At 41.6% G+C, this 16,981-nt stretch overlaps 1 protein-coding gene across 3 annotated transcripts in view; it reads right to left on the bottom strand.

Moving 5' to 3' along the window:
* Nucleotides 1-282: 282 nt before the first annotated feature.
* RIC8B (RIC8 guanine nucleotide exchange factor B) overlaps nt 283-16,981 on the bottom strand; it is a 68,028-nt gene continuing 51,329 nt past the window's right edge. Inside the window, exons 8-11 of one of the 3 annotated variants that reach the window (XM_030545005.1) lie at nt 12,928-13,072; nt 10,658-10,777; nt 8,258-8,321; nt 575-659 (exon numbers count right to left, since the gene is read on the bottom strand). In XM_030545005.1, coding sequence (XP_030400865.1) covers nt 8,264-8,321; nt 10,658-10,777; nt 12,928-13,072 — 323 coding nt within the window. In that variant the 3' untranslated portion in view covers nt 575-659; nt 8,258-8,263. The other 2 variants (XM_030544996.1, XM_030544997.1) reach the window with 2 other exon arrangements.

The raw sequence follows: 16,981 nt of genomic DNA, 5'->3' as shown, positions 1-16,981 counted from the left end.
TAACCATGGTAATGAATGGTGAGATAAAATTTGATGGTTAACGTTTTTTTTTCTAAAGCAGTTGTAGAATCATTGAGCACTGCGAAGCAAACTTATGGCTTGACTAGGTCAAGTCATGTCACATTTAACATCCTTTATTCCTAGGGCAATTAAGTCATTCTGCTTCTTTAGCTGAAATTGTATTTTAGGAAGGGGTTGGGGTAAGATACCATAAACAAAAGCAAAAAAGGGAAAAAAACCTATTGAAATGGAAGAGAAGAATCTAGCAAGTTTTAATAAATATTTACTTTTTTTGCATTGCAATCTTTTATTTTCATTTCAATGAAATACAATTTTCTTTACAATTAATAAACTGATCATTTGTTCCTATATAAATGGATTAATAAAAATGCAGAGATTACACCACAAGATCCATCATTCAAATATCCCAATAAGAAGACAAAGTGATGCTGGCTAATGAGAGGGTACAATGTGTAGATAAAAGATGTCGCGGCTCTGAGGGAAGATGCTGATCAAAGGAGATATTGACAGTGAAGCAGGTAATGCTTTAATCTGAATCTGAACTGTCTTGCTCATTGGTTTGGTACTGGCAGATTGTCTCTTCCAAAGGAGTCATCGTGCCATCCGGTCGAACTCCCATTGGTTTTATAACTTCATCCCTGTAAGATTTTTTTTAAAAAGTCTTAGCATATGCACACATGCATCAATCCACAGTTTTATTATATAGAGCGATATACACACAAACTATGTTTTTATAGTCTTTACAACATTTTTTAATGAAGATCTCCATTTTGAACAAGAAAGGGGAACAAAAATCCAAACTGGAGGTGGGGAGGACAGATAAAGACTTCATTCCTGCAGGCCAACCTATTAAGCCAATTAAAAGATACAGAAAAAGTCAATGCCCAACAGACTCAGGACAAGGAGCAGGTTCACTGTTTTAAATACATACACTAGCTTTTCTTCTTTGAATTCTTTAAGAAGAAATGGTTGCCAAAGTTTCACCTGCCATTCTCGGCAAGACACACAATTAAAATAGATGATTTGATACATATTCATCTTATTCAATGAAATAAATCATTCAGAACATTCTGCCTACACAACCTCTAGTGGTGCTTAAGTACTTGTTGATCCATTTTGAAATAGTCAGCTTTTTTTTTTTTTTTTTTTTTTTTTACACACACACTATTGCTTTTGTTTGTAGCAGTTTAATTACAGGATTGACAGCCACTTTAATCTCTTCAAAGCTCCAAAAGCCTCTCCACAGCTAATCCAATTATATCTACTCCACAAGCCACAGCCTCATCTAAAGATGATTAATTATTGATTAAAGCCAATCAAAAAGTATTAGCAAAGATTTATTTAATCCTCACATTTTATCACCTCATTTATTGTATGTGGATTATGGCAAAGGCTGTAAGGTCAAATATAACATTTTGATTTTCTATTATAAAGCCCTTATTTTTAATTTTCATGATTTCATTTAAATGGTGTGGATGCCAGACCCTAATTTACCTCAGTATGAAAGTGAATCCCTTGAAACTTGTTTGTTGTCCCCAAAGACAGCCATAACTTAAAGAGCAGAATTTAGTTACTCTCAGTGGGGAAATGCTTTATTTCCTTCAACATTCTGCCTGTTCCTCACTCTCTCTTTAGGACAAAAGAGAAGGGCTTTGTACAGAGAGTCAACAATCCCAATAATGGCTGTTACAGAAGCAGCTAGAAAAGCAACACACAAGTTGCAGGGTATGAACAATAAGCCAGATATTATAAAGATGAGCAATGTTTCAACAAGATACCAGAAAACCTAGTTTTGAAGAGTTTCATTTCTCTCAATAGAGAAAGGGAAACTATTTGCATAGGTGAGGCACTCAAACCACAGTGATTATTTGCACCAGACACAAACTCAACAGATCATTTTTCTAAAATGCCAGAGGAGAAGGCACATATTTGCTGCACTATGTGGCTTGAGACACCTTGAACTCAAGGAAACCAGTGTGGTTTTGCCACGCTGGGCTAGGCAGACTTTTAGGTATTTCTGCAAGAAGTTTGCAACCCTTGCATGCAGACAAGTAACAGTATGGCTTCTTTGCACACCTCAGTGTCCAGGGGGACGGAATGTGCAATTTTGTACATCCACTGGCTATTTTCCTCATGGAGGGGAAATAACTAGCCATGGGTTCTAGGACTGATTCTTCCTCCTTTTCTCACGTTGGCAATATGGGTTCTAGCATATTCTCAGATGGTTAGGAGAGTCCTGAGAAAATTCTTCCAGTTTCTTAAGCTCTAACATGTATTCTGGGAGAGGAGAATACAGTATCAAAAATATTTTCAAAATCTGATTTCGTAGGCCCAAACAATGGTGAGGAGCCACATATCTAGTATTGAATGCACAGGGCCTGTGTTTTTCCTCCTGCCATTAGGCCTGTCAACAAGTCAAGTAAAGTCCGGCTGATGAAGTGCTTTAGAGTCTTTTCAAAAGGCATTTGGATGACTGGAAAGATGCAGCACAAGAGTCAGAAGCCTCTAGTAAGTAACAAGATCCTTTGAATCCCACAATTCAGCCTTATTAAAGTTCAAATCCCAGGTGAATTTAAGTCTCAGTAACTCATAGTCAAGCCTCAGTTAAGGACACATTTGCTTTTCTGTCATGCATACTAAAAGCTTCCCTCACCCATTGCTTGAAGTCCACAGTTCTTTGCTGAGTAAGTTTTTAAATTCCAACAAGTATAAAGAATCAGGAAATTCCTAGGCTTTCTTCCAAAATACTTTTACATCACAACATCTGAAACAGATGTCAAAAGCCACAGAATCATGTCGCTTACTAGCCATTTGGTCATAAGTCACCATGTATCTAGGCACATTAAAAATATTAGAGAGTCACACTGCCAAAAGGACCAAATAAATAAAAATGGTGGTAAAAGGGGAAAACAAAGCAGTCATGAGAGACCTGAATTCACCAGACTAACAGTTACAATAGGACTTCAGTGTGTCTGCTCAAGAAGTTCCATAGACACAGGGTAAAGATCCATGTTACCCTGAAGTGAATGGCAGTTTTGCCATTGACTTCAATGGATCCATGATTTCACCCCTTGTTGATGAAATAAGAAGGTCCTGACACTCCTGGTCTTACCCATATGAAACCACAGGGAAAAAAAAACAAGGGCAACCTGGCCAACTACAGGAGTTTTAAAGGGACCTAGGGGGAGTGATGGCTGCTCAACTAGCTCATCTCTACTGTAGATTAAGGACTTTACACCGCCAAATAATAATTTGAACTGGATATGCTTTAGCAATAGCAGCCCTCCAGACAACTCATAATGATGGCAGGAAAGGAAACTGAAGATATTTCAGAGTTCTTGGCAGCTAAGGTTGTATGAGCATGTGTCACCACCAATCTCCTCCTGGTTTAGGATCTCTTGGACAGATAGCATCATTAGATCCTGACAGGCTTCAAGAACTCTTGGATTTCTCTGGAGTTATCAATTTCTAACACAGATTGTAGGAAAGAAGGCTATCCTTCCTATCTACGAAGGCTAGGGAGCTCGTATCTTGGCAAATAGTCTAGCTTTTCCTCAAGTAGTAAGAACAGGGTCTGGAGAGTCCTTCAAATTTTCAGGCTCCTTAAGGTATGGTGGATCTGGGACATCTTTATTTGATCTGACTTGTCAATATCCATCTATAAAATAGAATTGCAATTCTAATATTGTAGAATAAATCCACAGGAAATGGATTAATGCATCAGTTACACACGAGGCTGTAACAGCTCTGATGCAGCTCCTCGGTGCCAGAGCTGAAACATAAGGGAAACTTAGAAAGTGGGAATCTACCTTGATGCATGTAGTATACTGAAAACCCAGTATTTTTATTACAATTTCCTCATAAGACTATCAGTACCCATCTTCTACAATGCTTGCAGTGCAGGACACTTGCTTCCCAAGCTAATTTTCTGACTTTTAACCTTCCAAATAAAATGCAATTGAGGGTAAGTAATCTACAAAATCTTACAGAGATCTACATATTTTTCTAGCCCACTGAGGCAACTGTTTTTCTTAATGATATTCACAAATATCTGGGTGTAAGTATAGTATCACAAGAAAGTTTTATGCCATTTCAATTGAAGTATCAAAAGTAAGATTTGTATTTCCTGTGTGATCTACCTTGTAGATCTGACTTTACTTCATTTCTACATACTGCACAGAAATATACATTCACAGTACCTGAGATGAACTTGCTCTCACTAAAAGGAATCATTTTCAAAAAACTTATACTGTAAAATCTGTCAAGACACCATGCGAACAAGATGTGCATTCATATTAGTTTTTTTTGGTTTTAAAAAAGTTTAAATACACTCAAAATAGCTCACTGAGAGCGTAACTCAAACTAAGAGATTGATGCACGCCCTTAGAACCCTCCCCCTCCCAGGGCTTTGGAGCTGTGCTCCGGTTCCGCTCCACCTCCAGGCAAAAACCTGTAGCTCCACTGCTCTGGAGCTGCCGTGCGCTCCAGCTCCGGGCTCTGCTCCAAAGACTCCTGATTTTATTTTTTATTTATTTTATAATTATATATATATATATATATATATATATATATATATATATATATGAAATGATGATCAAACTCATGTATTTTTCATATCACAGTATACCCCCTTCAAGCCACTATATTGGCTGTATACCATACTGCACTTGTGGGTGTCATTCCAAGAATGCTCATCCCACAGGGCTTAATTGTGAATCCTGCTGAGTACCCTTTGTTCTCCTGCACAGGCTTCCTGTATTACCAGATATTATGGAGGAGGGGAAGAAACCACTATCAGGTTGCTACTCCCCTTCTCATGGAGGTGGGTGGAGCTTTGGGGCCATACTCTCCCCCCAACATTACATGGGCCAGTCAGTGCAGCTAAGCTGGCATGGAGGAAGTAAACTGTGCCAATAAGAGAGGTGACACAACTTATTACTTCTTGCTCCACGGGGAAGATGGGACCAGTTTGCAACAGTCTCCAAGTCAATCTGGTTCTATCCCAGAATCAGGGCCAGCACAACTATGTGCTTCCTCTCAGCTGAGCTGGATGCAAAGTTCCAAACCAACCCATGGTAACTTGTGTACTTCGAAAGGGTAAAATGAGTAGGGAAAGGAAAAAAGGAACTAAAAGTGAAGAGAATAATTAGCAAACAAAATATGTGATGTTTGGGATGCCACAAAGCTAACTTCACGAGTCTGGAATAAGTGCATTACTCAAAACAACAAAACTCATTGGGTAGGTTTGCAAGAGGAATAATTCCACCAACTGAAATAAAACGGACTTTGACGTTTGCATACAACAGCCCTCATGCAGATCCTCAGCTCATGTAAACTGTCCTAGGTCCATTAACAACAACGAGTCACTAATTTAGCACTGGTTGCTTAGAGACCTCAATGGAGCTATGACAATTTATGCCAATTGAGGACCTGCACCCTTGTGTCTGAAGTAAGGTAAAAGTCATCTTGGGGTTCTCCTTACAAATGCACACTCTTCAAAGAAAATAATTTCACATCTATCAAGTGTGATCACTCCACATTATAGGAAAGAGATGTTACTTCCTGCACGCAGTGGGTGGCAGTGTGAATTTTGCTGTATCCATTGAATATATATTATAAATGCAAATATATGAATGAACATATTAATAAAATTTGTTTAAATGTGTGTAAACATCCTTGTAACATCCCCTAACGAGATCAAAGACTCTTTGCTGTACGACACATGTTCCTAACACAAACAAAGCATTCTATTCAAGTATACAAACAGAAAACACACCCTAATTAAGCAGTTGGTAAAATGCATTCTTTTCTCCCACTTGCAGATCTCCCAAGTGTCCCTTCAAATTTATCTATACAAGTTTCAGCTTCCTGCTTGCCACTTAGCTTGATAACGATTCAAAAAATCATTCCCTTATTTTCAAGGGTACTTCTTTCTTGTCTATCTGTGTATGACTGGGCAGTATTGACACATGGAATTAATGACAGTGTCTGTATGAAAAAACCGTCATGCAAACACCAGTCTTCTCCTTTGATAACATGGCATGTTTGGGACCTATTCACCTCCCTATAATTGAGTACTACATAATAGTTCCGATCCTTTCATGTAACATTATTTTGTTCTATGATTAGAAAAGGAGGGGAGGGGAAAATCTATATACCATTGCCTTCTTCATTCACCCCCTGATTAATGCTGTGTTTTTAATGAGTGTAGCTGCCATTTAGGCAGGTTCTGTTACATACTTGTTTTGTTGACTTCTGTTCAATGTACAACAAAACCCAAGCTGTGATAATTGGGGACCATTTCATCACCAAAAGAATTCCTGCTATTAATACAAGGTTGGCTTGGAAAAAGCACCCTGACATTTTAAATTAGTCAATTAATATATAATTCTCCCATCATTTATAATGGAGAAAGTGTTAGTATATTTATCAGACATTTTAATTAACATGGAATATTTCCAATACTGTAGGATATAAACAGATGGAAAATTGCACAACAATGATTTAATTTGGCTAAATTTAGTCTTTTGCAACAGCGAAAGGTTATGTTAACTCTTTTTGCACAGCTTGGAGGTGGTTTTGGAAGCTCAATCATATGACTTACTATGGAGAGTAAACTGATTTGCAACCAACAATTCTCATTGCTGTAACAAGATGATCTGTACTATTTACTTACAAATAGGTTTTATTTGAAACGAATTCAGGGCTAACTCCAGCCACACAACAGCCTATCCAACACCTTGCCCAAGTAGTCTTGAAAGTTCTCCAGTGCTGTAGAGATTTTAAGGCCTTCCCTTCCCCTTGCATTTAAAAACATTAGAAATACATACATTACAACAACGACGCATCCTTGTCAGGCCAAATTTGTACCAAAGTTTAGTTTTTGTGAACAGAACAGAGTTTTTATAAAACCAAGACCAACACACTTTATTTAAAAATCAAAAGACAATTTATGTTTAGGATAGGTTGTTACAGTTATATTGGTTTTTTTTTTTTAATACTTCATTCTTACATATTTTATGAGTGCTATCCTTGTATGTATTCCAACTTCTGACGAGTAATGAGCTCACATTCTGCCACTTTCCCTTCTCATGGAAAACAAAACTCCAGATAACACTTCATTTGTAAAAACTGCAATTTAACCATAAAAGCTCAAATACTTTAAAAACCCCTCAGTCTGTACAAAGCAGTTTTTCAGTTAGGTGCAAAAAAACCATCTGAAACATTACAAATGTGTATATTCACCCTTCCCCTTCACACTACCTATATTTAGATGAAGTAAAGCTGGATTAATTTTTTCCCCAAACTTGGCAATAATAATGCGTTCTCTCACAAAATCAACTTTGATCATTGTTATCATGAAAAGATTCATTCAAACACAACTGCCATAATGAAAAATTATAAGTAACTGAAAATAGAGGATATGTCATTGCAACCTTGCCTCTAGTCTAATATCCATTGCATTTCTCTCCTCCACTAGAGAGTTAATAACTTTAAAGATGCCAATAAATCCTTATCACCTCCTTCTAGCTCCATCATGCTTGTCATCATTTAGCATTACTAAATGCCATAAAATGGGTTCAAATGTTTCCTTGTCGCATGCAATTATCTCCTACAACAGGCACTTTTCAATATTAACATGATACAAAATACTAAAGTAGTCAAAAAATGGACAGCTTCACAGCTCACTACATTTGTGTCCAAACACATAACTGCTTGTAAAAGTTTATGCCCTTTTAAAAAAAGGTGCCATGTTTTTATTTCCTATGAGTGCAATCAATCATAACACAATAAAAAAAATAAAAAAATAAATCAGATCTAGAATGGTCTGTAATCAGATGGGATGATTTTGGCATTTTCAGTCAGTCATGGATTTATCAATCCTTTATATTTTTCTTTACTATGAGAATGCTAGTTCTTAAGGAGTTATATGCCCCTCCTCACATTTTCCTGTGGAATTTCTTACCCTTTTTAAAACCTGTTACCCTAACTGATGAAAAGCATGCTGGTGCTGGAAGGTGGTGATAATCATTTATTGGAATCTTTAAAGTGATTAACGCTAGCAGAGAAGGGAAATACAATCGACATTAGACTATAGTTAAGACTGCAGTGGCATTTCTGCCACTTTTGATTATTTATAACTTTTCAGTATGGCAATATTTCCACTGCCAGCTTCCTGATGTGTTACTTCCTAGAATGACAATAGGATTTGCAGTCTATCTAGGAGGAAGTATACCTGCCATTAGTGATCTGCTTCAAGGCCATGAGCTTCAGAACCAGGAATCTTAGAGATTGTGGTCCTAGAAGTGTAATTCCAGCACAGAAGAAAATAAGACTTTATAAAACTTCTGGTTAATTTTCAAGAATTGTAGCAAAGCAGCTTTCAGTTTAATTTGCAAGTTACAAACAACCACAAAACATTACAGAGAGTCCCCGGTATACAAGAAGTCATGTTCTTGAAAAGGGCCATGGATACCAAAATGACATATACTGGGGACCTGCTGGTACAGCTGTGGCATAGGCAGGCGAGGACACTTGAGTGGGCAATGACAGGGGGTAAAAGCGATCTGACAGCCTCTCCCCCCTCCAGTTGGCCTTGTGGTGGGGGGCGTGATAGACATTCTGGCCAAAGGTTCCCAGAAAAATGTGCACTCCCACTCCCTCCAGGCGCTAGGGGCTTGCCCTGCTCTGCCCATCTGGGGCTCTGCGGCTGGAGCATTGGGCGAGCCCCCAACCCCTGCTCCGTGGCTGGAGTGCCTGGTGGGGCAAGTGCTGGAATGGGAGCAGAGCTGGGACTGGGGTGCGGGGTGGGCCAGGATATTAAGTGGGGCTACCCATATCTGTTGCGTCTCCGTCACTCATCAATAGGGGAATGTGTTCCGATTCACATCGGTGAGCATATTCGTCGTTTGCAACTTACAGCACAGTACTGCAAACAATGGATATGCGGATCAGGACTGATGTGAATCAGAACACATTCCTCTATTGATGAGTGACGGATAATGAAACAATGGATAAGGAAAAGACATATACCAGGGACCCCCTGTAGTCAACTGCTAGCATTAACTTTATGAAAAAAGTCTTTGTATTGAAAGGCTCAGACTGCAGGCACATGTGTGCAGTTCCAAAAAAAGGAGAAAATCCAACTACTTTTAAAATTAGTTCCTCTCTTCTTGAATGCAAGACTGGCAACTTCCTGTTTCCATTTAGTATCTCTACAAACTGACCAACTCCAGTAAGTCACATTTGGTTAAAAACAACAACAAAAACAAACTCCAATCTCCTGTAAACAAGCTTCATTTTCTTTAGTTCTCTCTTCCTGATGGCATCTTTTTACATCCTTTTTTTATTTATTGAAAAAAAATTAAGAACAACCTCAAGCGTGTGTGCGTTTTTTTTTTAAATTTCTATTATAGTAGTACCTAGGAGGTCAAATCATGACTCAGGGCCTCATTGCAGTGGGCACCGTACAAACATGTAACACCAAGACAGCTCCTGCCCTGAAGAGGTTACAACCTAAGGTCTTGTCTACACTACCGGGGTAAGTCGAGCTAAGTTACGCTACTCCAGCTATATGAATAACGTAGCTGGAGCCGACATAGCTTAGGATGACTTACCGCGGTGTCTTCACTGTGCTGCGTCGACAGGAGATGCTTCACTAAACTGGCTAAATTGATACCTGCTACATCAATTTTATCCAGCAACTTAGAAATAAGAAATGTCATTGCCAGTCTGCCAAGCTATCTAGTGCCGTAGGGTGTCCTCCACTGCTGCGTCTCTTCTTGATCCTTAGTTGCTAGTGTATTTTACTCCCCAAATACTATATACTCCCCATCTTTTCTCCACCCCTATTCATTCTAGACTAACAGTCTCTTATGTTCTGTCCCTACACTCCCCAATCCTCCCACTATTGCTTTCTTCACACAACCTTTGATTTCTTCTGTTCGTCACACCAGTTTCCTCCTAATCTGTTCTGAACACAATCCCTGCCATTCTGTCCCTGACTCTTGCTCTCCCCTCCAGGGTCTGGAAGTGCAAACAGCACACTCACATTATATCAAGAAAGGGAGACTGTCTACAATCATCACTGCTACTTCAAAGTAACAGCAATGAAACAGACTAAAAAACAGTAAACCTGTCAAAAAGCAGGTAGGTTTTAGAGACTCTTGGTTTTCCAGGGTGTTTTATTATGTTGGTCAATATTTTAAACCAGATTTCGGAAGCAACTTAAAGTGCACCTGTCTCTCCATCCTGGCTCCTTTGCTTTATTGCAGGGAACCACCCATAAAAAAAGGTCCTCTCCACATTAGAGTTTAAACAGAGTTAGATGGAACTGTGTTAAATACACGTTCTTGCTTTCTGTCAAAATGTAAGCATCATTTTCCTGTCCAGTGAAAGTGGCCAAAACGGGGGGGCGGGGGGGGAGGGGGAAAGGAGGGAGGAGCGGAGGAGGAAACAAAAACACAAACACTCAAGCATGTGGATAACTAAAAAGCAAGCAAATTGTCCCACTGAAATTAATATGCACCTCTGACATAGTGAAGAATCAGGGCCTAAATCTCTCTTAGGAAGAGCTATGATTAAAAATATCCACTTTTTTGGTTTGATTGTAGTATTTTGGATAGTGTTATATTACCTGGAAAGTTTATCAAACATGTTGACAAGTTTCATAGCTTCATATTCTTTTTGTTCTTCTGTCATTTCATCCATAGGGTTGGGCATTGGCTCCTCTACATGACCAGTGATAAGATTAATGCTGTGAGCGGTGGGAAAAAAAAGATACTGTAGCATTTAAATCTATAAATACATACAAACAAAATTTCTCTTTTTGGATTTTGACAGATAACGGTTTTAAGTTAATGCTCCCTGGTAGCACTGTAAAATTGTTTAACTCCTTCAGACAGAATTGCAAGTAGAATTCTGCAGTTCTTTTCATAGATGGTCCTTCTCCATATTGTTTTATATTCATTTTGTTGGCTTTTAAATTTATTATATTAACTCCATGTTAAGTGCTCAAATACCCAAGTTTCACTATTACTCCTTTTGCCTATGGGTCAAGACTCAAAAGAGGAATTCTATTCAAGGTAGGCCTTTTGAGTTAATTTTCTGGAACTATTATTTTTGGCGCCTATGACCCAGTTCTGGCTGGTGCACTTTATCCTCAAATTAAATATGTGGTGGGGGTACCTTAAAATAGCATCACCACTTCCTTTATTTCCTTCTCACACTCCTATTTACTGAACCAAGTTTTACTAAGATCAGAGGCTGAATATACAGTACTGACTGCTAGGAACCCCCTTCCCCCAGTCATTTTTTACCTGAAAACAGAGTCAATTTAATGTGGAAACCAAAGACACAAAATATAGTATACCACAAAGCATATTTTTTTATATATTTTAAAGAGTATGTCTTTTCAGAGAAGAATCACACTTCCAAAAATGAAGTAATGAAAAATATTAAATAAAAGTAGAAGAGGAAGTTTCACATAAACAAAATGGCAAAACCCAGACTACATGCCCACAAATACAATTTAAATTCAAAATGCCCATAATTTATTATCTGGAGATGATAGGACTTCTTTTCAGGTCAGGTTCTTGAAAAGGAGACCAAGAGGAAGTGGCTATAAAGATGTCCCCAAAATGTGGGGAGACTGAAGTCTTCCATCTCTTTTCTTCTCTTAATGGAATATGTTGATTTGGGGGTGGGGGGAAAAATGTGTTGCTGTAACCTACTGAACTCAAGGAGATTTTACAATACCAGGTCCAGAAAAGACCGGAATCTGCAGATTTTTAAATGAGTGTTTGAGAGTCTGAAAATAAAATGAAATAACCCTACATATATTTATGCATCTTTCTTCCATCAAGAAGATTTAATGTCTTCAAGCAAGGCAGAGCAAAGCAGGCAGTGCAGAAGTGAGAGGAGTGTGCTGCAGCAACTTCAGAGCTGAGTTCTGGACTACCTTCCCCTGTGACTTTTGCCAGGGTTCGGGGCTGCTGTCCCCGCAGTTCCTGCCTGGGCTCAGGGCACCCTAATTCCAGGGCTTCTACCCTGCACATGTATGGCTACAGCTGGAGCTCAGGACGCCCAAGCTCCAGGGCTGTCGCTCCCACCTCTCCCCATGGCTCCTGCAGGGCTGGGGCGCACCCCGGCTCCAACCACGACTCGGGACTTCCACCTCCTGCAGCTCCTGCCCAGGCTCAGGGAAGCCACTCCCTTAGGGGGTCAGAGCTGTTGTCCCCGACGGCTTTTGCCAGGGCTCTGGCCCACTTATGCTTAGGGTTCCCTTCCTCCGTGGCTCCTGCCAGGGCTGGGGCACCCATTTTTCAAATTGTGGGAGGCCTCTAGGCACAGGCCCCATGGGCCCAGGTGTTAATCCACCACTGGCCCTGACTAGCAGTCAGGAACCCCTTGCTGGGCCGCTCCTAACAGCACTAGGGAGATGGGACCTACCTCCGGCTCCAGGAGCCTCCTCCAGCTGCAGGAAACTCCGCAGCTGCTACCTTCACAGCCAAGTTCTGAAGGCAGCACAGAAGTGAGTATGGCAATCCTGCAACCCTCACCCCCTACACAACAGCTTTAGGACCCCCTCTCCCTGCATGATCCACTTTTGGATCAGGACCCCCAGTTACAACCCCATGAAATTTCAGATGTAAATATCTGAAATTGACCAATTTTAAGACCCTGTGGCTGTGAAATTGACCAGAGCGAACCGTGAATTTGGTAGGGCCCTACCCATCTTATATCTAAAACTAGTTAACACAGAAACATCCCAGCCTAGAGCTAGTCAGTTCTCTATCACTTATCAAATTTGCTGCAATTGATGAAGTTATGGAGGCAGCATTCAAGGATGAATAACAAAGACAATAAAGTTACACTTGAACAGGAAGAAAAAAAATAGTACTGTACTTTGGCTTTGCAGATTTATATTCTTCAGTGTCTGTATCTTCATCATCGGAGTACCAATGATCTCCCCTTCCTCCTGCTAACAGGCCCCTTGCTGCCAGCAGTCCTGCTGCATTACCATAGCCTGTATACTTCAACAAGTTGTCAACTGCAAAGAGAAAGATCAATTTATTCAGCTAAAAGTTAATTTACAGTACAAAGTGCAATATTAGTATCATCTTTAAAATGAGTTTTAAAATCTAACGTCTTTTTATGGTGAGCAGCGTGCTCTATGAAATAGCTGAAAAAGGCAGAAGTGAGGTACTACATTTTAAAATCAATCCCGAGGTCAGTTGCTTTTGATTTTTTAATAAGCCATAAAGATGGCAAATTTAATTTTTGTCTGACAAAATGATACAAAACAGGCAAATTTTCAGGAGGCTGAAAAGTGGTGATAAGTGAAAGTGTGTATTCTAACTCTTGACAGGAAAGTGGGGTCCAGTGGTAAGAATCAGGATTGGGACCCAGGAACTCCCAAAATTCTAATCCTGGTGCTAAACTTTGCTCTTTTTGTGGCTCATGCAGTAATTATCGTTTCATCTCAGTTGCCTCATCTGCACAATGAAAAGGCTAATAAAACTACTTAACAGGAGGTCTGAAGAGAGTTAAACCAATGATTGTGAAGTGCCTTTGTTGGGTCTAAACTTTTGGTGAACTTTGGAGCCAAAAAACACCCAGACTGGCCGTCTCTGCATAATCCTTTCTGAACCTTTTTTTTGAACAAAGCACTGACCTGCAAACTACTCATGACACCCCCTTCCTCAAGTAGCCATTAGCCTTTATCTCTATGCATTTACTTGTTAAACTTGCTCTTCCTGTAAAATCTTGATTGATTATGCATGACCATTATCTTTTATTAATCACTTTGTTTACTTCTGTGTATAAATATTGATGCTCACCCCTAATAAAGGCGCCACACTTATTCTAAAGCTTTGGGGTTAGTGTGAGCCCGTTGATCAACGCATTTGTGTCTGGTCTCTGACAGAATTGTGGGCCCAAATTCCAACTCCGCAGCAACCTCGGGTGTTGGAGAGGTGAGTGAGGACTTGCTTTATTACCTAACAATTTGGGGGCTCGTCCGGGATTCCTTCTGGTGCGGTACCTCTGTCCAGTGGTCAGACCACTCATATATGAATTGGCAAGGCGCCACAGGAGATTTCTCCTAGCCAATTCAATATTGAGGGGTCGTGTATTGGACAGCAGGGTAAACGCCAGTTGGAGGGCCCCTGTCAGACACCATGGGTCAAGGGACTAGCGTGCCTCTTGAGAGTCCGTTGGGGATTGTAAATAAGTTATGGAACGAAGGGAAACTCCCAGTACAGACAGGAATGTCTAGGAAGAAGTTGTACACACTATGTGTAAGGAATTGGACTGGGTATACCGCGGTATTGGCCGACTCGGAGATGAGGTGGCCTTCGTATGGCTCTTTCGAACAGGCTGCCTTAAGAGGAGTAAAGAGCCAGATCGAAAAAGACCATCCGGGACAGTTATGTTACTGGTTTTGTTGGGACACAGCAGCAAAGCTGTGGAAATCTTTAAAAATTATGGCAGTCAGGTACTCTCCCGAGAGTGAACCCCCTCCAGGTTATTTCGATGAAGGGTGTAGACCACGGCGTGTTTTGACTCGTCAGCTGGTCCCCTCTGCACCTGCCCCTATTCCTCCGCAGGGGGACTCTCTCCTTGTAGCAGAGGGGAATCTGCAGGATACCAGATTGGAATTTCTGCAGAAGGATGAGGAGGAAATGGAGGGGCAAACCTCGGGAGGAGTAGTTACTAGGCTTATGTCCAAGCAGGTACGGCAGGGTGCATGCCCCCCCCCCCCCCGAGGAAAGTATAGTTTTCAAGTGGGGACAGTTGTCAGGGTCTTTTGGGGAAAATCCCCGAAAGATCATAAAACTTCTAGAAAGATTGTTTTTAAGTTATAATCCTACTTATACGGATGTGAATCAGTTGTTAAGTAGAGAAAAAGGAAAAATATAAGCTGATGGCTTTAGCTTTTCACGGTGGTGTTCGAGGCAAAGGCCGTGGCCGTGGCAGGGGATTCCAGGGTGCCCGGGGAAGAGGGTCCTGGCGACCCCAGCCATCAGGAAATTGTTTTCAGTGCGGACAGCCTGGTCACTTTAAACGTGAATGCCCCTGGGGACGCCCAGAGGGTCTGGTTGCATCCGCAGATGCTTATACAAGTGAGGAATACACCCCTGCACCACCAGCTCAGCCAATTCCCCAGGCCTGGATCAACTACGGGAAACAGCAGCAGCTGCAGCAAACTCAGCCTCCTCAATGAGTACCCCGGGGGCGAAGGCAAACAATGTGATGGTCTTATTTCCTTAATGTCTTTAGCCGGCTCCTTTCTCACTTTCTCCCCTCCTAGCAAAGAGCCTCGTTTAACCCTTTCAGTCCAGGGACTGCCTGTCTCTTTCCTCATTAATACTGGGGCTACTTTCTCTCTTTTAAATCATGCCCCCTCTCCCTGGCTATCCTCTGAGGTTAAAACTGCGACTGGGGTGGAGGGCAACCCACAGTCTCTGGAACTCACTTTGCCTTTAAATGTTATTTATGCTGATAAATGTTTTTCTCACCGTTTTCTTTTTTCCCCAGCTTGTCCGATCCCTTTGATGGGCCGGGATTTACTCTGTAAGCTTGAGGCTACTTTAACCTGCACTCCTGAAGGGGTAGGATTATTGATGACAGTGTTAGGAAATTCGGCCCCTACTCAGGGTAATTGGGAAACACCTCTCTCTCTCTCCCCTGACCTCACTGACTTGCCTTCAACCCTCTGGGGAATTTCTGACACTGATATTGGCCTGCTCCTTTCGGCAGAGCCCGTAAGGATTCAGGTAAAGCCTTCCTTAACCCCCCCCGTCAGTCCCTCAATACCCCCTGTCGCTGGAAGCCCGGGAGGGCATCCGCCCCATTATTGAGGGATTCATTGCACAAAAGCTAGTCCGCCCTCAGCGCACTCCCTGTAACACCCCTATACTGCCTGTCAAAAAGCCTCCTAAAAAGGACGAAGACCCTGTTCGTTGGCGCTTTGTACAGGATCTACGAGTTGTTAATCAGTATGTGGTCCCTCTTCATGCAGTAGTTCCTGACCCAGCTACTATCATCAGCCAAATCCCCTGGGATGCTGAGTGGTTCACTGTTATTGACTTAAAATCAGCTTTTTTCAGCATTCCTGTGCACCCAGACTCTCAGTATCTCTTTGGTTTCACCTGGGAGGGACAAAGTTATGTCTGGCAACGACTTCCTCAAGGCTACAGAGACAGCCCCACAATTTTCAGCCAGTGCCTCCACCACGACTTGGAAGGTTTCACCAGTCCGCAGGGATCCACATTGGTCCTATACGTAAATGACATCCTATTAGGTAATCGCGAAGAAGCTGCCCTCCGCATCGATGGTAAGGCACTTTTATTATACCTACACACCAGAGGCCACAAGGTAGACCCTAAAAAAATTCAGTGGGTCTCACAGAAGGTCCGATATCTGGGCTTCCTGTTAACCCCAGAAGGAAGACAGATGGACCCAGCCCGCATAAAGACTATTCAAAACTGCCCTCTACCGAACACCAAGAAACAACTTCGAGGTTTCTTAGGATTAATTGGCTTCTGTCGCCCCTGGTTGCCGTCCTGCGGGGAGTTAAGCAAACCGCTCCACCGACTCACTGCTAACCTTGCTCCTGACCCTTTGCAGTGGTCCCCGGACACTATTCAAGCCTTTCAGTTACTCAAGGACAGTGTGGCCTCCTCCATGTCTCTCCGCCCCCCCAATTACAGCAAACCCTTTCACCTTTTTGTCCACAAGAGGGGCGGAATTGCTAGTGGTGTCCTTACCCAGCTGAGCGGGCCCCACCATTTCCCGCTTGCTTTTTACTCTCAGCAAATCGACCCTGTCGCTCAGGGAACCCCATCCTGCACCCGGACTCTGGCAGCAGCTGCCCTGCTGATCACAAAGGCAAAGAGCCTAACCCTGGGTCATTTTACCACGGTTTGGACCTCTCATGCCTTGTCAGCCCTTCTGC

This window comes from Gopherus evgoodei, chromosome 1 (assembly GCF_007399415.2).
Source record: "Gopherus evgoodei ecotype Sinaloan lineage chromosome 1, rGopEvg1_v1.p, whole genome shotgun sequence".
NCBI classification, from domain to species: domain Eukaryota; kingdom Metazoa; phylum Chordata; order Testudines; family Testudinidae; genus Gopherus; species Gopherus evgoodei.
This window is presented reverse-complemented; position numbering and strand designations above follow the sequence as displayed.